The sequence below is a fragment of the Lepisosteus platostomus genome, chromosome 5 (assembly GCF_059453375.1).
Source record: "Lepisosteus platostomus isolate fLepPlt1 chromosome 5, fLepPlt1.hap1, whole genome shotgun sequence".
Classification (NCBI taxonomy): Eukaryota; Metazoa; Chordata; class Actinopteri; order Semionotiformes; family Lepisosteidae; genus Lepisosteus; species Lepisosteus platostomus.
This window is the reverse complement of record NC_142615.1, coordinates 22,410,141-22,432,940: the sequence shown is the minus strand read 5'-3', so window position 1 is coordinate 22,432,940 and position 22,800 is coordinate 22,410,141. Positions and strand designations below refer to the sequence as shown.

The window sequence follows — 22,800 nt, the reverse complement described above, 5'->3', positions numbered from 1 at the left end:
TACTTTGTTGATGTCCTTAGAGTTGTCTTCTTTTTACTCTGAGCACAATTCTCCAAGATGGCGCCGATGAGGAAGGCTGCCGTCCCGTGAGCTCCAGTTTATTTCTGTCTATTTCTTTACTTTATGTTGTTTTCGTACTACTAACTACATACTGCTTGTTCGTTGATCAGCTTTGACCAGATCAGCTTGCCACCAGGCTTGTACCAGAAATAACAATGGATTGCCTGGACTACCTGGACTATGGAGTCTTACCTGTACCTGTTCCTGGAGGAAAGCGGCAATGGCACAGGAAGAGAGGTAAGCAGGCAGGTGTCTTGGTTAGAGTGAGACAACACAGCAATCACCCTCCACTTCTCACTAATGTTCAGTCACTTGACAACAAGCTGGATGAGCTGAGGTCAAGGCTTGCTTTCCAGAGGGACATTAAAAACTGCAGTATGCTAGCGTTTACCAAAACCTGGCTTTATTCATCTATTCCAGACACTGCTATCCTCCCGAGAAGTTTTTCTGTCCACCGTCAGGACAGAACAGTGGACTCAGGGAATATCAGGGGCAGGGGTGTGTATCATGGTTAAAAACTCCTGGTGCACAGCTGTGGAGACTATTTCATCATCATGCTCTCCACACCTTGAACACCTGACAATAAAATGTTGCCCGTTCTATCTACCGAGGGAATTTACACAGCGGTGTATATTTCACCGCAGGCAAACACCACAAAAGCACTGGAGGAACTACACCAACACCTTAGCAACATGAAACTCATACCCTGAGGTCGCATTCATCACTGTGAGGGGCTTCAGTGGTGCGAACCTGAAGAAAATCATGCCAAAACTACATCAGCACGACGCACGGAACAAATACGTTGGACAATGTTTACACTCCCTTCCGGGATGGCTACAAAGCCTCCCCGACTTCCATTCGGCAAATCTGATCACCCCTCTATCCTGCTACTCCCTGCCTATAGGCAGAAACTCAGGCAGGAGAAGCCTGAGACAAGGACCACACCAGCGCTGCTCAGAGGAATAGTACTCTATTCTTAGTCACTGCTTTGCCACCACTAATCGGCAGAGTTTTCATGACATTACTTTGTGCGTGGACTATTCTACTAGCTATATCAGCAAATGCATAAAAGATGTTGTCCCCAGGATTACTGTTTGCACATACCCGAATCAAAAACTGTGGGTAAATGGCAAAGTACGAGCTAAACTCAGAGCTAGAGCAACTGCCTTCAACTCTGGAGACAAGGACACGTACAGAAAATCCAGATCTTATTGGCTGACACCTTGGACCCACTGCAATTTCCATACCGACAAAACAGATCAACTGAGGATGCCATCGAAACTGCTCTACACACTACCCTCTCACACCTCGACAAGAGAGAAACGTACAGATTCAGCCATTCAAAATGCACGGTACAAACCCTTACCATGGGCATCTACGCATGCGCCACCGCGCCGTACCACGGTACGTGATTGGCTGGCCAAAATGACCGACAGGGGCACTCGTGGTGTGTTGGTCGGTCGTGGAAAGATTTAATCATTTAATCTGTGATAGTTTTAAGCTTTTCTGCGAATACGCTCGATATCGGAGTTAAAAGAAGCATACTTTTAGAATTGGATTAATAGGGAATATAATATGGAATCGCGTATCTAAAGAAATTAATAATGGTATAACTATATTCATGTACTTTTGCACAAACAGTAGTATAAGACTTTCCATTGAGATGTGCTTGTCACATGACTGCCTCAGTGGTGTGATTGCTTAAGTGACTGAATTATAACCCTGAGGTTGAGTGTTCAAACACAGCTATCACCTATCAGTAGGGCGCGGTGCCGCATGCATAGATGCCTATGGTATGGGTTTGTACCTTGCATTTTGAATGGCCGCATCTGTACCCTTTACTGAATGAATATTTCTTGTATTTGATATATATCCTCTCTAGGGGTAAATAAACTTTAGATTGTGCAACAAAGACTATGAATTTTGTAGAATTTTGTTTAATCAGATGTGTGACTTTTTTTTTCCGTAAGAGTGACAGTTAAGGATCCAAATCTGTTCTATACACATTTCTTGCTTAATAAGGTAAGTTAAAAGCTGTTACACAATTACAAGCCTATCCAACAGACTTTATTATAAATTAAACAGGACTAAACGTAACATTCCAAGACTATAAAGGAATTCAATTCAATTTAGACCTAATTCATTAAAATCGAATAAAACTAAAAACTTATTATACACATAAATTAAACTCCATGACAAGAACTGTTTCTGTTTTAGTCAACTGTAAAGAAATGTAAGTAAGAGTATAGTCAAAATTTAACAGACCAGACGAACTCAAAAGTGGGTGACTACAAAGTGACCATGACTAATAGACATTTTGGGAACAAGTAAAGGTTTGTTCCATGCTGAAAAGAGAAGAAAATAAACGTTTCGGCTGTGGAGCCGACTTCGTATGTCAAATGCTGACGCATCTACCTACTTGAACTTGGGCATTTTAGTTGACTTGACTAAGACTATGATTAAATAAAAAAACTGGTGAATAAATTGGTGTTTTTAAGTCACCTGACTGTATAAAACTCTTCCCATACTAACTGTAGCTGAATGGTCTCTCTCCTGTGTGAATGCACTGGTGGGTTATTAAGGTACTTGATCGACTAAAACTCTTCTCACACTGACTGCAGCTGAATGGTCTCTCTCCTGTGTGAGTGCGCTGGTGGGTTATTAAGTTACTAGATCGACTAAAACACTTCCCACACTGACTGCAGCTGAAAGGTCTCTCTCCTGTGTGAATGCGCTGGTGTGATTGTAAGTGGCTTTTCTGACTAAAACTCTTCCCACAGTGACTGCAGCTGAATGGTCTCTCTCCTGTGTGAATGCGCTGGTGGGTTATTAAGTCACGTAATTGACTATAACTCTTCCCACACTGACTGCAGCTGAATGGTCTCTCTCCTGTGTGAATGCGCTGGTGGGTTATTAAGGTACATGACCGACTAAAACTCTTCCCACACTGATCGCAGATGAACGGTCTCTCTCCTGTGTGAATGTGCTTGTGTGATTGTAAGTGGCTTTTCCGACTAAAACTCTTCCCACACTGACTGCAACTGAACGGTCTCTCTCCTGTGTGAATGTGCTGGTGGGTTTTTAAGTCAAATGATTGACTAAAACTCTTCCCACACTGACTGCAGCTGAACGGTCTCTCTCCTGTGTGAATGCGCTGATGGGTTTTTAAGTTACTTGACTGACTAAAACTCTTCCCACACTGACTGCAGCTGAACGGTCTCTCTCCTGTGTGAATGCGCTGGTGTGATTGTAAGTGGCTTTTATGACTAAAACTCTTCCCACAGTGACTGCAGCTGAACGGTCTCTCTCCTGTGTGAATGCGCTGGTGGGTTATTAAGTTACTTGATTGTCTATAACTCTTCCCACACTGACTGCAGCTGAATGGTCTCTCTCCTGTGTGAAGGTGCTGGTAGGGTTTTGAAATGCTAGACTGACAGAAACGCTGCTCCTCCCTGTGCCATAATGGCAGTTTGTCCACTCCATCTGAGCAAGGCCTTGAGTGATTCTTCCTCATCCTTTGATCGTGCTGGGGTCTCTTATTCTGCAAATGCTCCATGGAATGGTCTTGCTCTGTGTGCTGAAAGTGAGATTTGTTTTCTCCACCGTGACCTTCAGTGTGCTGCTCAGCAGTGTGAATCATCTGGGGCTCCTTCTCCAGCTCTCTGAAACTGAAACCGTCCAGTTCATTCAGTTGTTGCCCAAGAACAGACATAGTCTCCAGTTCATTAAAACTTTCAACAATTTTCTCAGTAACCAGAATATGAAAACTGTGTGTAAAGTCATCAGATACTAAGGGATCATATGATTGTTTTAGACTCTGCAATGACAGTCTCTCCACTTGAACAGAACAAGGCCTAATTATTATCAAGCCCTGTAGGAGGTGTTGCTCCTCCCTGTCCTGACTCTTCTCTGTGTGCTGTGACTCAATACTGTTCTCTTCACCAAGTACATCAGCCTGCTGTTCTGCAGGGTCAATCAACTTGGGCTCCATGTCCTGCTCTGTAAGATTTAAAATATCCAGTTCTTCACTGTGCTCTTGTACAGAGACACAGCCCAGTTCATTAAAATCCTGTGTAATATTGTTTGTGTCCAGATTATTAATCTTCTCTGTAAAATCATCACATACTAAGAGCCCAGTTGTCTCACTCTCAGGTTCTGTCTTTATCATGGGCACAGGGTCCAGGTTCTCCACACTCTGTCTGCTCTCTGTGTGCTGCTCACTGAGTGTCTCTTTCCCTTCTGCGGCAGTGAGCCCTGTCTCCTGCATCAGACTAGAGCCCCACTCCTCCTCACTGTGCTGCTGTTCAAGAAGAGCCCTTTCCCCAGCGTCGGAGAGAGCACTGGCCTCTGAGCCTGTAAACACAGGACAAAAAGACAAGACCTTTATTAATAATAATCAACTTTATTTTATATACCACCTCTAAAGGTGGCTTCTCACAGCATTTTACAGAATGCCAACAACAAAAAATACACAAAATTAGCACGATGAGAATACACAGTTAGAGGAGACAATAGATGGTGGCACTAAGTACAGTAGGAGCAGAGGGGTAAAGAACAGTTAAATAAAGGCTCTTCTGAAGAAGAAGGTTTTGAGTCTGGATTTGAAGGAGTTTAGAGAAGGTGACTCTCCGATATCCTTAGGAAGAGAGTTCCAGAGCTTGGGGGGATAACAGGTGAAGGCCATGTCACGTATACAATGTAGACGGGCTTGGGGGACAGTAAGGAGACCAGAATTAGAAGAGCGAAGGTTGTGAGGTGGGGAGTAGGATGATAACTCGCCAGTGCAAGGACTCCAGGATAGGAGTAATGTGAACACTTGCACTAGACCTGGTCAGGATTCTGGCTGCCAAATTGTGGACATACTGGAGTTTGTTCAATGGGGATTTAGAAACCCCAGAGAGTAGAGCGTTACAGTAGTCGATTCAAGATTAGACAACACTTTTCAGCCACAGTTAGTGATAACATAGGGCGTAGTCGAGGAATATTTCTGAAGTGAATGAAAGATGTTTTGACAACATTCTGCGCATGTGGGTCGAACGTCAAATATCATCCCCAAGTTTTTCAGTTTAGACTGAAGCTCAAGTACAAGACCATCTACAGATAGGGTTTCTTACTGGTTTTATAAAGTTGATGGGTGGTGCCAATAAGCATGGTTTCAGTCTTGTCACAGTTAACATGAAGGACATTTTGAGTCATCCAAGTTCTTATGTCAGAGATGCAATTAGAATAGAGACAGCCACATCAGCATAAGGTTTGGTATGGATGTATATATGAGTAACATTAGCATAGTAATGATAGCTGAGGCCATGTGATCTTAAAAGCTTCAAGCTAAAGCTGTAAGCTTTAAGCTACACAAACACACGTCTAGTATTCTCGCAATCAATTTGGGTTGTTTAAGCATAGAGGAATAATAGAGTTTAAGTGGGTTTCTGATAATACGTGATTTTAGATATACAAGCTTTGTCAGAAACCTAATTACCGTGTAAAAAGTAAGACTACAGAAATAATAATAATACATGACATTTACATTAACACTGCACTGAGAAAGAGAGGGGTTCATGCAGGCACACTGACTGCACACTACAGTACATTTACACTACACTGAGAGTGAGGGATTTATACTGACAAGGACAAACTGGAAATTACAGCATACTAACACTGCACTGAGAGAGAGGGGTTCATACAGGCACACTGACTGGACACTCCAGTACATGAACACTGCACTGAGAGAGAAAGAGGGGTTCATACAGATACACCGACTGGACACTGCAGTACATTAACACTGCACTGAGAGAGAGAGGGGTTAATACAGACGCACTGACTGGACACTCCAGTACATGAACACTGCACTGAGAGAGAGGGGTTCATACAGACACACTGACTGGACACTCCAGTACATTAACACTGGACTGAGAGAGACAGCACATACGATGAAACTTACCTCATTCGTTAGTGCTGCGTTTGTGCCGGTTTGTTGAAAGTAGCGTTTGTGCTGCTTTCATTCCCGAGATATAGCGCCTTGTTTTTCCGGTGATCACGTGACCATGCACGGTGACTTGGACCTCCAGTAACCCCATCTGCCAAGTTCAAGCACTCTGTTACCAGCACAAGAGTAACAATTCTGCAACTTTGTTCCTCTGTTTGCCCGGGTGAGGGTATGGCGATGGATTTTGCATTTAATATCATTATCTTCTATTCATTTGTGCGATTAGGAAAATTAAATTTGTCTCCAATATCATACCCGATTCAGAGGAGTTGCGGGTGTAGCCTTAAAAAGCGAACATTAGCAAAATTGTATATTCTTACAAAGAGGCTTTAACAAACAAGTCTTAATACCTCAAAGCATTGTCCTTTTTTAAAAATCTGAAGAAGTAATCAGTTTCACATTGTCTCCTTCTAAAATAAACAGGCATCAAAGGATGTGTGAAGATTCAACCTGTCTGTCGAGCCACGTATTTAAAAAGACTTGAATTTGCAACTTTCTGAACCATTGTTGCTCTTTTTTATGCAAAGCCAAAGTGAAAAGGAACCAGGACTTCAGGACTTTTTTTTAAAGGGGCACTATGTACAAAGTTTACACAGTTCATAACACATCCGAGAAACAGGAGTCTTACCATCTCACACATGAACACCGTGGCAATATTGGAAAATATTTTTATTTTCACAGAACAGAAGTGAACATATATCTAGGTTCTCTGAAAAACTGGCATTATCCACGTGTTTGTATTTACAGGGGTCTTATGCGCAAACATGAAACGATTAGCTCACAGTTTAATATAGCGCATTCTTTTTCTGGCCGTGACGTCACTATGTCCCGTCGGCACCATACAAAAACCGCAAGTTCACGACCACCAGATCTTTCAATTGTGATCTCTTGATCAGCTGACCCCAGCCTTTGCAGTTGATGTTTGATTTATTATCTGCATCTCTGGCGAAGACCTCTTCTTCCAAATCCAAAAGTTACTTTACAAACTAGAAATGCTATACTGTAATTATGATGCTACGTTGACGTTCCCACTAATTTATTTTAAAGTAAAGATATTTGAGAAACTTGTTTTATATCGCGGGGAATACCACAAAATTAGTAAGATTCATTTGTCGTTATCATGATATTTCTACACATGCAAGTGAAACTTGAAAGGATTTGTCACACTTCTGAATTTAAATTATAATGTTTTGTTTCTGTAAGTGTTACAAGGAGAACTGAACCCCAGAAAATCTCTGACATGTTACAAATTGCTGATGTGAAAGCTGAAATGATTAAGTGGTGAATACAATGCTTTAAAAACATATCATAAACGAAATAAGTGGTGATGGGCGCTGGTATTGCAGTTAACGTGAGTAGGCGGGTCTAAAAAATATTAATTTATCAATTTCTATCTACATATACAGAGACTTTTTGATGTGCACTTAAACTGTAATCCATAACAATGTAAAAAACTTAGTTATTTTCATTTACGCGGTGGAGGGAAGTCCCCATTACCTGTAGAGTGCTTTCACTGGGGTTTCCAGAGAAGCACTATGTAACTGAAAGGATATTATTATAAATCACGTAAAAATTGGGAAGAAGCACAGTTTAAGCCAGGTTTGGTGTAATTCATTTTTTGTTACATTTTTGAGTGTTAATCGGACTTCTCTATACTTTGCATTAAACATTTCCCATAATACACGGGCCATGGGTCTAGCTAGGGATTCGACTATCAAATGAACACTAAGATTAAAGGGTGACATCATGGAGCTAACAAAAGAGAAGTGTAAAGCTCGCCACAATTTGTTGTTTATGACTTCAGTTCTAAGCAATATACAGTGTTTTGCATTCATCCTTATTTCTTTCTGGGGATTTAAACTACTCATCAATTGCTTGATTTTTTTAAAACCTTGAGCGGTCCGATTCCAGGTACTGCACTACATATTTGTGATTTTTGATTGTTAATTCTTAATTGTGTATGAAAGTAGATATCAGACCTACTGCATGCAATAGCTTATTAAGGAGCTGTTGCCTTTCTATTGTTCGATTACCTGTAGAGAGGGAGAGGGGTTTATAATGTACGTTGAAGTACCTGCCTCTTTGAAGTTCTGAGCATCTTTGGGAATGTTTGCACGGTTTACATTGATTGTATCATGTCCCAGAAGCAGCAGGCATGAAACTGGTGATTCCACTATTGTAGTAAATGTAGTAGAGTTAACCATTTGACAATAGATTAAGGTCTGCCTTCACAGAGCATAGAACAGGATAAAATGAGTTTTGTATGAGCTTTATTAAGTTATACCCTCACACAACAGAGTATATTAAGGAAGTACAGAGTTGGTATAAAATTGCATCATGTGGTGTGTTACACTGTAACCACACTTAACAGACCAATGAAATGTACTGGATTAAAGCTCTGCATTGTTTATTGTTATTCTGACATTGTTAAACATTTTACACACTGTTTGGTTATGAAAGTCGATGTGAGGACAGGATTTGTTTTTTTGTATTTTAAATAATGTATGTTGTTGCACCATAGTACTAATTCTACATATTTGCCCTTCATTCCAGGATTCATCACCTACAGGCACTGTTAGGAGGGTAGGAACTTAACAGTACTAACATTCAGGCTGTGCTGCCAGACAACCCGACAAAAGAATATACCCAAGTGCTGCAGGGCTGCAAAGGTAACAAAGAATCAATGTATACATGCATAACAGAGTAACTGCAAACTATAAAGTCACACTTAAAACCTCACACTTACAACAAAAAAATAGCAGAAGGATACGATGCTTTTTCTTCTGATGAAGTTCTAGAAGAAATAGGTGTAGCTGAGGACCAAGAGCCAAGCTGTACCCTTGATGCATGCCCGACAGCATTGAAAGACTGGGTAACAGAAATCTGTGAAGAATGCAGGTTGCTTGCTGTGGACAGTGGTGATAGACATAACCTGCATTTCCTACCGGAGATTGTTCCTCATCTCACCAGGCTTGCTTGATATCTCCCACTCTGGACTGGCTTAATGGTTCCACTTTTCAAAAGTGTGAACATCACTGCAAGCTCAGCCAGTGTGGAGGTGGATTTCAAAATCCTAAAACAATCAGTGCTGAAGCATGAGTTGACAGGTTCCTTATGAAGCACCTAGCACCCATAGAAGGTATGAGAATATCAATGGGTGTTCATGGTGTTTCCCAGCAGTGTGAGAGGGCCATTATCAGTTCTATCACATCCAGCTCTCTAGAACAGCAGAGCAGAACACTTGTTATGAGTTCTGAAAAACAAACAGAGCTCAAAAAGGACAAAGAAATGGTGTATCCATAAAATCTGAGTTGTTTGGAAAATTGGAGAGGGCTTGCTGCACCACCTAAAAAATGGAAACCATCTTTTTATCTTGTGCCTCATTCTGAGTGGTTACACATAGATTATTCTGTTCCTGTGAAAAAAGCTGTAGTGGCTCTGATGAGGAACTGAAGCAGCAGAGACCTGCCCCCAGTAAAGGTGAGTGGAGACACTGTGAGTGTACTGAACACTTGTGCCTTTGATGTCAGTGCCTATGCAGTGCCTATTGTGACAGCAGGACTTCTAGCAGCTATGTTAATCAGGCTGTAGATAGCATCTACAACTGGTGAAACATTTGGCACAGAAAGGTGTGCACAAAGATGTTTATGTTCTAAGAGCTACAATTTTGAGGGACATTTTTGGTGCAACGAAAATAGTCAGGGCTACAACAAGTGAGGGCTGAATGTAACATTTCAGAAATCATAGCAAAAGTGTTCTTAACAGTGCCTAGTGTGGTAGCACTGAGTCGGCGCTCATCGCCAAGTTGCCCCCTCCATTGTGGAGTCACGCAATATCCCATTTGTTTCTGTAGATTTGAATACGCTGAGAGCAAGAGGAGTAACAGGGCTATAGGAGGCTGTACAGAAACAAATTAAATTAAGCCAATCAAAATGTCTCTCTCAAACTGGTGACATGGGAGATTGGCTGAGTCATGAAGAAAACACTGTCCAGTCTCAAAATATCTTTGAGGATCAACTTTCAGATTTTCCACATAACCTGGAATTAAATGGGAAGACCTTCAAATTAAGAGGTGTCACTGCGTTCTGCCAACCTGCCAGCAAACATGTCCTGGGTCATTACATTGCATACTGCAAAAGACATGACTTCATCTGGGATAAATTTGATGATCTAACAAAGACAATCAAATCTGTGTCTTCAGTGGTCAAGGTGTGCCCTCACGCTGTATTCTATACCAAGGTCTGACCAGAAACACAGATAAAAATCTTCACCTTGATGCCTATGTTTACTTAAGAAGGAGACAATACGAAACTGATTACTTCTTCAGATTTTTAAAAAAGGACAATACTATGAGGTATTAAGACCTGTTTGTTAAAGCCTCTTTGTAAAAACATACAATTGTTTGCTAATGTTCGCTTTTTAAGGCTACACCTGAAACTCTTCTGATTTGGGTATGATATTGGAGACAAATGTAATTTTCCTGTTCACACAAACATAGAAGATAATGATATTAAATGCAAAATCCACCCCCGCCCCCTACCTGGGCAAACAGAGGAACAGAGTTGCAGAATTGTTACTCTCGCGCTGGTAACAGAGTGCTTGAACTTGGCAGATGGGGTTACTGGAAGTCAAAGTCACTGTGCATGGTCACGTGATCACCGGAAAAACAAGGCGCTATATCTCGGGAACGAAAGCAGCAAAAACGCTACTTTCAACGGCACAAACCGGCACAATCCCAGTACTAACGAATGAGGTGAGTTTCATTGTTTGTGCTGTCTGTAGGGGGGGGGGGGGCAAATTCACAGAGCTTACTATTCAAATGAAGAATCTCTATCTGCTTGTTTGTTTAAGTGTTTAGAGAAAATTCCCACGACACTACTCAAAACTTTGCCCCTCTACTGAGCATATACTTTATTTTCCCAATATAAGAAACAGAGCAAATAAAATGAGATAAATATTCAAGAAGCCGCTACAAATTATCATCTGGTACCTATTTTTCTATGTATATCACCATTCTCTCTTGTGTGTTAGACTTTCAGCAAGGAAAAGTATTTTTTGTACGATCCAGAACCTTGAATTGCAACAGAAAATGGTTTTATATATATACACTATGTAGCAAGATCTCTCAGTAACAAAAACAAAACCACAATAATTATTATAAGAAGGAGACATATTCTCCTTATATAATAATTAATACGTATATTATATTGACATTTATATTGGTTATATATACACATATCACAACCTGTTAAATATTCACTTTAAATTCTTAAGCCCTATCTGGTAGTGAGGATGAATCAGATGTTAAATTGAGGAACAGTAGCTTGAGCCCCACCCCCCAGACAGACTGAGAAAGGGTTCACTGTCACACAGATGAGCACATTTGCAAGACAATGTGAGGCTCAGAACCGCAGAAGCCACAAATCCTGCTCTTGTGTCAATGTTAGAGGGTTTATCAGACATTCAACACACATTTTTATTGATTCATGGCGTAACTTGTCCTCCCTATTCACTAACATTATAAGAACACGTCCCAATTTTCAAACTGTACCCTAAGCCCTTCCTCCAGGTCCACACCTCCATGACACAGCGTAAGTGTGGACTTCAAGTACATGAGGATTTGAGGGGCACCGTTACAAAAGGGGGGGATGGGACACCACGTGATGTCACCGGTTTGTTACGCGGGTCAAAAAGCTTCCTGTGGTTGCTGCTGCTTTTGCAGTGAGTGAGTGCATGTGGACAGAATTTCTTAAATACGTTTTTTATCCTTTCTCCATTCGCAGGCTGATGAATTTGAATCTCACCACGTCTATCCCTGAACCAAAAGGCAGTGACGCATTGTGTTCATTCGTGTTGAGCAGACTTGACTCCAAACAGGCAAAGTAAACAAGGTAAAAATTGGCGATACCGCCCTGTTTATCCACGGCTTTGCGTTACTAAATAAATTTAAACTCGACTATCCCAGTACACAAATGACAGTAGGAAGAAAATCATTAATTTGCTTTTTTTCAATGTGAAGAAAGATGTGAAGACGGGGGTTTGAATTTAATCTTTTCTGTAGGGGGTTTAGACTTCCAAGTCACAAGCAGGGGTTTATGGCAGGAAAGGGGGTTAACTGATAAGGATTGCAGATGCCAGCTAGGAACCCCCCTGGGTGTAATGTTAAACTGACCATTTGCCCAGAACATCATAAACTGGCCAAATACCATGAACCCCCCTCTTTACCATCAGACCGAGTGACGTCAGAAACGGAGAAGAAAACTGTATATAACCCAAAAGTTTGTAACAGTACGGGGAACAATACTTCGGTTTTGTTGTTTCTTGCGGGAAACAAGACTTCGGCTTTATTGTTCCTTGCATGCAATAAACTCATCTGTTTTACTTCATCTCGGGATCAAGAACCTTATTTCTTCTGTTACAACAAATTTGGCGTAGTCGGCGGATGCTCCAGAAGGCGCAGAACTTCCCATCGGCAGGAGAGACGGTCAGCGCGCACATAACTAAGAGGTAAGGACTCCTCTTTTATTTAAAAGTCCCGACTCTCTCTGACCGATTGGGAAATCTCTGCTCCCTGCGAGAATCGCCCGAGATGACGGAGTAAACGTGAGTTTCTGAATTCCTCTGGCCCGGGGAAGGCACCGGTGTATGTAATGGGTTGTTTGCTGTAAGCCCAGAATTTGGTCTGGCAGGGGTTCCGCGGTATTGTGTACAGGCGTTCGAAGCTGGTGTATGCCTTAATTGCGCGTGGAGTTTTGAACGGGTTTTGGACCCTTACCGTGAAGTTCAGGACTGGTGTGGGTCTTAAGTTCTGAAGGTCAGAACTGGTTTGGGTCTTAATTGCACCCGGAGTTCTGAGGCTCAGAATCGGTGTGGGCCTTAATTGCACCCGGGGTTCTAGAGCAAGTGGTGCATTAAATGCACGTAGTTCAGGACTGGTGTGGGTCTTAATTGCACCCGGAGTTCTGAAGGTCAGAACTGGTTTGGGTCTTAATTGCACCCGGAGTTCTGTGGCTCGGGATCGGTGTGGGCCTTAATTGCGCCCGGGGTTCTGGAGCTGAGTGGTGCATTAAATGCACGTATAATTCAGGACTGGTGTGGGTCTTAATTGCACCCGGAGTTCTGAAGGTCAGAACTGGTTTGGGTCTTAATTGCACCCGGAGTTCTGTGGCTCGGGATCGGTGTGGGCCTTAATTGCGCCCGGGGTTCTGGAGCTGAGTGGTGCATTAAATGCACGTATAATCCAGGATTGGTGTGGGCTTTAATTACGCCCGGGGTCCTGAGATTAGCTACGCCTTGATCGTGCACAGATTGGAGTGGCGTGGTTTCTGGCGTGGCGTGGTTTTTTTGTTTTGAAGGAAACAGGAGTAGAAGAGATATATGTATGTATGTTTTTGGTGTTTTCCTTGTTTGTGAAATACATATACACACGCACGACACTAACATAAACACACCTCATAATAAAAGAGCAAAGCATTAAGTAGCAGGATTTAAAGGACGTTGAGACCCGAGAATCGCCCTGATTGAGCTCAGTGCATAAGTCCACCCCGGGGCAAAAGCAGCGATGCTGGCGTTCTGGGGATGGTGAATTACTGATCAAGAAAGGGGGTTTTCGAGGTCTCCTTTCTTACCTGTGAACAGTGCGGTGTAAGTCCTCTCTAAAGTCTCGGAGAGGCATTTAGATCTGGAGGTAACAGACGCCCTTAGCTGAATGAGTGCAGTAATGCACAGGTTTTTCCAAGTGAAAACATCCCCCTACTGAATGAGCTGTTACCTCACACACGACAAAAGTAAATCTTAAAAAACCAAACATGTGTGCTAATTGGGTGTTTGAGAAAGTGGTGGAAGTATCTGATTACATATCGGAAAAGTGTAAATTGACTGAAAGGGAAGAGAAATATAGGAAGAAGCTGAGTCTGTCAGAAGGAGTTTGGGGCGAAGATGCCTGTAAAAAAGCGTATGAACATTGGAACAAAAACAAAGATTTAGCTGCAGCCCTGGTGATCGGCCGACACCTGAGGTGGCAGATTAGCATGAAGGAGAAATCAGAATGGGATAGAAAAGAGAAGGAGTTCACAGAAAAAATAAAAGCGTTAAATGAGAGGAAAGATAATTTATTCGCGGCAAAAGAGGTACTAGAAAAAAAACTAAAAGAGGCAGTACAGGAGAATGAGAAATTAAAGAAGGAATTAACTCCTGGTCACGCTGCACTGGTTAATGTGCTACAGCCGGCGACTAAGTTATATCCTGCTCTCCCACAGGGGAACAAACAGGCAGGAAACGAAAATAATTGGGATCAATTCCCTCAGTGGCCATATGGAGAAGGGGGGTCTGATTGGGATAACACTTGGTATGAGTGTGATAAAGACGGATCAGGGTCTCCCCTGTTAGAGGGAGGGCGCCCGCAGGTCTGTACTCTCACTCGAAGTGGGAAAGGACTTGATGTAGCAGGGGCTGGTGCCGTTGATGACAGCGCCACTCTAACTCCGTCTCGCACCCCGCCGAGGGGGTCCGTTCTCGCACCTACCTTCCCTGAACCCCCAATACGATCAAATCCAAAACCGGAGGATATTGACCGGTGGGCTAGAGAAGTACCGCACCCAAAATTAGGGATGCAGCGAACCTGGAGTGCGCTTCAGGAATTAAAAGATACTTATGGTATCTCCCCCCTGACTGCCGCTATGATCCTCAGAAGGACAGGGGAAAAGCGTGTCGGAGAACTTAAACAATTGTGTGAGGATAACGGCAGGGGAGGGCGATGGGAATGGGTTTGGCGATGGCTTAAACAAAATTACCCACCAAAGACAGATTGGAAAAAGATATCTGCGTGTCAGCAAAAAGAAAGCGAGGATGTGGCTGACTTCACTGACCGCTTCGTCACACTCTGGCTGGAATGCTCAGGACTGAGTGACGAAGATGATGTGAATAGCGACGCCTCTGCTGTAATTAAACAAATTTATTTGGGCGGTCTTAAGCCTGATATAGCCAAAGCCCTTCAGTTAAAAGAGCCCGAAATAGGGCAAGATACGACTAAACAATTTGAGGAAATAGTTAAAATGGCACGGAAATCGAGAGAAATATGTATGCTAAGGTGCGGGCAATACAAACAGGGTGGACACCCCCCATACTGAAGGGTGGAGCTGGCCCTGACACCCGACTAAATCCAAAAAGCGAAATTACAACTCGGTGCCATTATTGTAAAAATTTCGGACATTGGCAAAAGAATTGCAAAAGGCGATTAGCCAGCGAGGGCAGGTTTGGAAGATACCGAGATCCCCCTTTCAATCCCTCGAATCGAGAGGGGCAAAAAAACCTGTTGTCACAATTACAGGATCTGAGCGAAGCAGACAAACGCGCTATCAGGGAGCTTTTAAACTAGGACTCCCCCTAGTGGCCTCCCTACGCCTATCTCAGGAACTGAGTGAAAAAGAGCTCAAATTACAATGCACGATTAATGGGATTCAAATGTCACTTTTATGGGACACTGGGGCTCAATTATCGTGTTTATCTGAACAGTCAGCCAAACGGTGTGGTGTCATGTTCACAGGGAAGGAGCTGGAGGCCACTGGTGTAGGGGGTAATCGAATAACACTCAGAGAAACTCAAGAACTCAAGATTAGACTAGGAGATGGGGAGGTAACATTTAATGCTGTCATGTGGGTAGGATCTACCCCAGATCTGTTGGGATGGGATGCTCTGAAATACCTACAAGGGGTTACATTAACCGTACATGAGGAGAGGGTGGAGGTAAACATCTGGTCCCTCCAAAAAGACGAACTAAAAGGGCATCCAATCTGGACTATGGATAAGGACGAATGCGGGCTTCTGGATATGGAACCCGCCACATTTACTGGGAAATCCCCGCCATACACAAAGCCATATAAAATCAACAAAGAGGCGGAGGAAGGGGTTCGACCAGTAATACAAAAACTATTGACTCAAGGCATTGTACGAAAAACACATAGTACAAGCAACAGTCCAATATGGCCCGTAAAGAAAGCCAGCGGAGCATGGCGATTCACAGTTGATTACTCAAAAGCTAATCAACACATCAACCGTCTCACCCCCTTAGTAGCAGACCCCTCTGCTATTTTTCAACTACTGACCCCTGAGCACCAGGTGTTTTCAGTAATTGACATGGCTAATGGGTTCTGGTCTGTTCCTCTACACCCAGAGGTACAAGATTGGTTCGCCTTTGTTGTAGATGGAGAACAATATACTTGGACCAGGTTACCACAGGGGTTTCATAACAGCCCCACCGTGTATCACATGGCACTTCGGAGGCATCTCCGGGAGCTGCCTCAAGTGTCCTCCGTCGTTATCCAATATGTGGATGATATTTTAATCGCGTCTCCTGACGAGGAAACCCACAAGAAGGACCTCCAAATTATTCTCAACCATTTGGTTAAAAAAGGACACAAGGCTAGTTATAGCAAAGCACAGTTATGCCTAGACACCGTAATTTACTTGGGACAAAAGATTAGTCAGGGAAAAGGGGAATTGACAGAAGATCGGGCCCAGGCAATCCGAACACACCCTAGTCCCAATACGGTGAGAGAGCTCCGATCATTTCTGGGTCTGTGCAATTTCAATAGAAATTGGGTTGATGCTTTTTCTGAAAGGGCCAAACCACTTACAGACCTATTAAAGGGGGGAGGGAGGTCCCTTGATCCTATTGCTTGGAGTCCTGAAGCTGAACATGCTTTTAATGATTTAAAACAAGCTCTGTTACAGGCTCCTGCATTGGGGTTTCCTCAGACAGATCAACCATTCTACCTCTACGTAAGTGAAAAGAATGGATTTTGGACAGCTGTACTAACACAGGAACATGGGGGTAGGTACCGCCCGGTAGGGTATTACTCTGGATCCTTGGACGAGGTAGCCAGGGGCTGGGGACCATGTCTACGAGCCGTTCAGGCCGTCTGTCTAGCAGTACAGGCAGTCAATAACATAGTGCTAGATCAACAACTGATGGTTCGATGCCCACATGCGGTACACACCCTCATGTCCCTGAATCGGGTCAGTCAGGTTAATGCGATACGATGGAGCAAGTGGCAGGTCTTGTTAGAGGCTCCAAATATTACCATTGAACGTGAAGGAGCTCTAAATCCAGCCACATTGTTACCTGACCCATCAGAAGCCTACATGTTAGAACACAGCTGTGATGTTTGGGCAATGGGAGAAGATGAGGGCATCAAAATAGCCGAGCAACCACTAAGGAATGAAGACCTCATCCTTTTCACTGATGGAACTTCATTCATAAATTCTAGTGGGGAGAGGAAAGCGGGTTGGGCTGTGACTACAGAACATGATATCCAATGTGGGGGAAGATTTGAGGTACCCACGTCAGCACAGCGAGCTGAACTGAAAGCTTTGGTGGAAGCCTGTAAATTAGCAAAAGGCAAGACCACCACAATATACACAGACTCACGATACGCATTTGGAGTATGCCATGATTTTGGAAGGTTATGGAGTAATAGGGATTTTTTAACCTCTGCTGGCACTCCGGTAAAGAATGCAGATCTGGTGTCTGAGCTGCTTGCGGCTCTCCAACTCCCAAAGCAGGTAGCTGTAGTCAAATGTAAGGGCCACAGCAGAGAGGACACTCCCGAGGCCAGGGGCAATAAGCTAGCAGACTGGACAGCACGTCAAGCTGCCCTGGGGCAATGGGAGGAGTGGGCTATAGAAAAACCTCTTCAGATTATTTCAGTTTGCACAGTGAACATACAGGCACTCCGGACGGAACAGCTCAGCGAGCTCCAGGCCCAGGCTCCAAGGATTGAGAAATGGACCTGGATGGAACGCAATGTGGGGCTGCAGAAGGATGGGACCTGGAGGTGCCAGCGTACAGGCAGACCCGCCTGTCCCAAGCAACTAATGCCCTACCTGGCACAGCAAATACACTCCACAGGGCACACAGGTGTTAGCCAAATGACTCGACGCTTTGCTCAGAGCTGGGTGGGCACAGGCTTCACACCCTTCGCAGCTGATGTGGTACAACGCTGTGGAGAGTGCCAAAAAGCCTCTGGAGCACCGCCGGTTCGGGCTCCTAATCTTCGACGTCCTGCACCCGAGGGGCCCTTTAGACACTGGCAAATAGACTATTGTTCACTGCCACCCTGTAAAGGGAAAACAGGCCTCCTAGTGATGGTGGACCAGTTTTCTAGATGGGTGGAGGCTGTCCCTGTCAAACGAGAGACTGCGCAGACAACTGCCAAATATCTCGTGACAGAAGTAATTCCCCGATGGGGACTCCCGTGTCGCATAGACTCAGACCAGGGCACACATTTTACTGGAAAAGTGTGTCAGGTGGTGGCAGACCTACTAGGGATCAAATGGGACTTGCATTGCCCTCATCACCCGCAGTCCTCCGGCATGGTAGAACGGGTGAACCGGACTTTGAAGGCTAAATTGACAAAGTACCACCTGGGAGGGATCCCCTGGGTGGATGCATTGCCCGCCGTACTGTGCAGCATCCGGGCTGGGACAAATCGAATAGTGGGGCTGAGCCCGTTTGAGGTGATCACGGGGCGTCCCATGAGACTGAGTGACTCTCCAGGACATGACAGAGTAGGCTTGAGTATACTAACTGATTCTCTGTTACAGTATTGCAAGTTGCTGACAGAGGCCACCCAAGGAGCCCGTGAGCAGGTCCTGGAGGCGTGGGGACCACCACCTGAAGGAGGGCACGACCTCATCCCAGGAGAGTGGGTGTGGATCAGGAAATTTCCTTCACAGGTTCTCCAGCCCAGGTGGGACGGACCCTACCAGATCCTGTTGACAACCGAGTCTGCGGTCCGAGTGGAAGGAAAAGATCGTTGGATCCACGCGTCACACTGCCGACGAGCCTCATCCCCAGACCCAGAATGAAATCATTTCTGTCAATAATGATAATTGTTGCTGTAGAACTATGTTCCGCAGGGATTAATGATCATCTCTCCCACAAAGGAGAAAATGGAATTAATTCCTTTTTAGGCCTCTCCTATCTGACAGCTAAGAAAACCAACCAAAGTGCCTGCTGGGTGTGTGCCGCATTACCCAAATATGTACAGGGAGGACTTCCTATGGGAGCCATTCCTTGGCGTCTCGAGGAAGTCATAGGCATGATCATTTGGAGGGATAATTTAGGAGATTTTAATATGACAAACTATGGGGGTTGCCATAACACGACTTTAACCTGCACAACATTACAATATCTACAGGAGCGAGGCTTAGAGCCCACGAGTTTCACAGGCTCTTACGCTCCTAAATATAACAGAAGCCATACACCACCATACCTGATTCTAAATAAGGAACGTGAGGGAAACATATGTTTTCAGCACACTAATGGTCTGCACTTGGTTGGATGGAGTCGTTGCAACCTTACCATCGCTGCAAATATATCCACCTCTACCTTCCAAATTCCAGGATGGGATCGGCACACCCCACAATTCGGTATAAGTTTCTTATTTTCAGAGGCATGGGGAGCGCCAAACGGAACATATTTCATTTGTGGAAAACGAGCCTACCCATGGTTGCCAGCCCAGTGGTCTGGCTCATGTTATTTAGGATATGTGGTTCCTCATATCCGTGTTCAAACCCACACCCCCTTCAGACCTAACCACAAACCACAAAGAAAATTGGCTGATTGGGAATATTATTTAGGTATAATATTTCCACAAGCCGGCATGAACTTTCTGAGTCGAGAGTTAATTCAAATGGCCTCGACTTTAGAAGAATTAGCAAATTCTACCTCATCTAGTCTGAAGGCTGTTAATGATGAGATGGTAGCCCTCAGAACAGTGGCCATGCAGAACCGACTAGCTTTAGATTATGTACTGGCGGCCCAAGGAGGAACTTGTGCAGTAATTGGCACTGAATGCTGCACATATATCCCTGATAATTCTGAGCACATCTCAGATCTGGCCCAACACATTTACAATGAGGGACAGAAATATCAGGACTATTATACTGAAAATTGGGGAATTGGATCTTGGGTAAAGTCTGTGTTTGGGGCCTGGGGCGGAACTTTTTTTACAGTGTTTATTTGTAGGAATAGTATTGTTTATATGTATAATTGTAATCATCACGTGCACAAAAACATGTATCACATCTTGCCATAACCGTGGAACGTACAATGTCATGGCAATACATACCTGTTCGCCAAGAAAGGAAAGATCTGCCCTGACATTGTATGTATAAAAATAGGCTACACTGACGTATGCCATATTTTATAAGGGGGGAATGAAGAAAGATGTGAAGACGGGGGTTTGAATTTAATCTTTTCTGTAGGGGGTTTAGACTTCCAAGTCACAAGCAGGGGTTTATGGCAGGAAAGGGGGTTAACTGATAAGGATTGCAGATGCCAGCTAGGAACCCCCCTGGGTGTAATGTTAAACTGACCATTTGCCCAGAACATCATAAACTGGCCAAATACCATGAACCCCCCTCTTTACCATCAGACCGAGTGACGTCAGAAACGGAGAAGAAAACACTATATAACCCAAAGGTTTGTAACAGTACGGGGAACAATACTTCGGTTTTGTTGTTTCTTGCGGGAAACAAGACTTCGGCTTTATTGTTCCTTGCATGCAATAAACTCATCTGTTTTACTTCATCTCGGGATCAAGAACCTTATTTCTTCTGTTACAACAAATGCAAACTAGGCTGGACCTCAAAGCTTTGTACTATTGAATGTGTCTACTATTAAATATTCCATCTACAAAATATACTGCAGGTTAACCAATATTATATTCATCAAAATGGGGTGGTGAAATCAAATCTTTACGTCAAAACATTGTACCTAGAACACAAACAGGATGAATCTGAAAGTAATACATACTCTACAGATGTAAATAATACATACAGCATGAATACCTAAAGTAGTTCACGTAGGGAGCTGCATCAGTATGTGTAGGCTGCAAAGGAACAAGTAGAGGTATATTCCTGTGCTGAAAAGAGAAGAAAAGAAACAACATTTCGGCTGTGGAGCCTTCTTCAGGCGTCAAAACCTTCTTCCACAGCTGAAATGGTGTATCTTCTCTTTCCGGCAGGGTATAAACCTTTACTTGTTCCCGAACTGAAGGTAGTCGAATTTATGTAATTTTGTTTTACATAAAATATGCAAGTTTTAAAACCGTAAAAAATAATATTTTACTTTCCAATTGTGGGGGGAAAGCAAGCGCTATCTTGATATTAGTGGTTCTATAATAATTAAGCCTCCTTTACTACACCAGCTACATCACTTCTTCGTTGGGTATTCCTCAGACTTTATTCAGAAGACGGCAAAACAGAGCACAAAGCAACTCATCGTAGCAATTAACAGGGTCTAGGAGGAGAAGCTGACCGAACAAAGTTGTAATAATTTCCGTAAGACTCTTTTGTGCTCTCCAGAAGATTGAAAAGGGCAGCGGAGGACAGTCGGGGATGTAATTTCACGAAAACTTTTGTTCTGTCTAAATTGCCAGTATTTAACACTGCACTGGAGGGGGGTTAATACAGACACACTGACTGGACACTACAGCACATTAACACTGCACTGAGAGAGAGGGGTTCATACAGACACACTGACTGACTGGACACTTCAGTACATTAACAATTCACTGAGAGAGAGAGGGGTTAATATAGACACACTGACTGGACACTCCAGTACATTAACACTGCACTGAGAGAGAGGGGTTCATACAGACACACTGACTGGACACTCCAGTACATGAACACTGCACTGAGAGAGAGAGGGGTTAATACAGACACACTGGCTGACTGGACACTGCTGTACAATGCGATACATTAACAATGCACAGAAGAGATAGCTACCGCCACGTCGATAAATAATCTGCCCACAAACATATTTCCAAGACTCCAAAGTCTCCTAAATTGGCTTTCACATGGAGAAAGTGTATCAACTGACGACATATTTCTGTCCACATTTAAAGAACAGCAATAACATTAATGAGAATATAACCAGACCACAACTAGTTTAGTTCGCAGAAAAGAATCCCTCGGCAACATCACAAACCTTTCCTACTTCGCTCTGCATCTCTCCACTACAGTTTCAACAGTGAGGAAGTTAAAAACACCGTTTTTAAACACAAACGTTACTAATTAAAAGTCACTGCACTTACCCGACGGCTCCGTTTCTTCATTTGTTTCTGCAGTGATTTCACAGGGAGGCATGAGTCCAACATGATCTGTCCCTCCCTGATCTCCTGCTCCCGACTCCTTCTCCCACAGCTGCAATCGCACTTTAAAGGTCTCGTTTTCCTTCATTCGCGTTATTTCTGTCCCGAAACTGTCCTTGACACACTGTGTGATATTTATCACGGCCCGACTCACCAGGATCTGGGAGACGCTGTGGAGTTTGTCTTGAAACGAGACCTGGTAGTCAGACATCGTGTTTCGGAAAACTTCTGAAACTTCAGACACGAACGATTTGAGCAAAACCCCCATGAAACAGTGAAGCTCGTTTTCCTGCTTCATTTGCGCGATTTCGGCCCCGAAAACATTGTCGACAGACATGATTTTAATCAAGACCCGTCTCGCCAGAACCTGGGAGATCCGGCGGAGGTTTTCTTCAATCGACTTCTCGGAATCATCTGTCCGGTTTCGGAAAACTTCCGAAACTTCGTGCACGATCGATTTAAGAACAATCTCCATGAAAGAGTGCGCCTCAGTTTCCAGATTAAGCAACAGATTCTCCATTTGTTTCAGAGTCGATCTGAAAAACACAAACAATTCCTGCAGCTGCAGTGGCTGTAAACACGTGGGTTTGAACACAG

The 22,800-nt window shown here is 43.7% G+C and overlaps 1 protein-coding gene across 1 annotated transcript; it reads right to left on the bottom strand.

The window, feature by feature from the left end:
* Positions 1 to 446: 446 nt before the first annotated feature.
* On the bottom strand, positions 447 to 22,800 carry LOC148664984 (uncharacterized). Its single transcript, XM_088631575.1, has 2 exons — positions 22,147 to 22,800; positions 447 to 4,413 (listed from the first exon to the last, which is right to left on the bottom strand). The coding sequence occupies exons 1-2, from the start codon at positions 22,721 to 22,723 to the stop codon at positions 2,588 to 2,590; spliced, it is 2,403 nt and encodes an 800-aa protein (XP_088487701.1). The 5' UTR covers positions 22,724 to 22,800; the 3' UTR covers positions 447 to 2,587.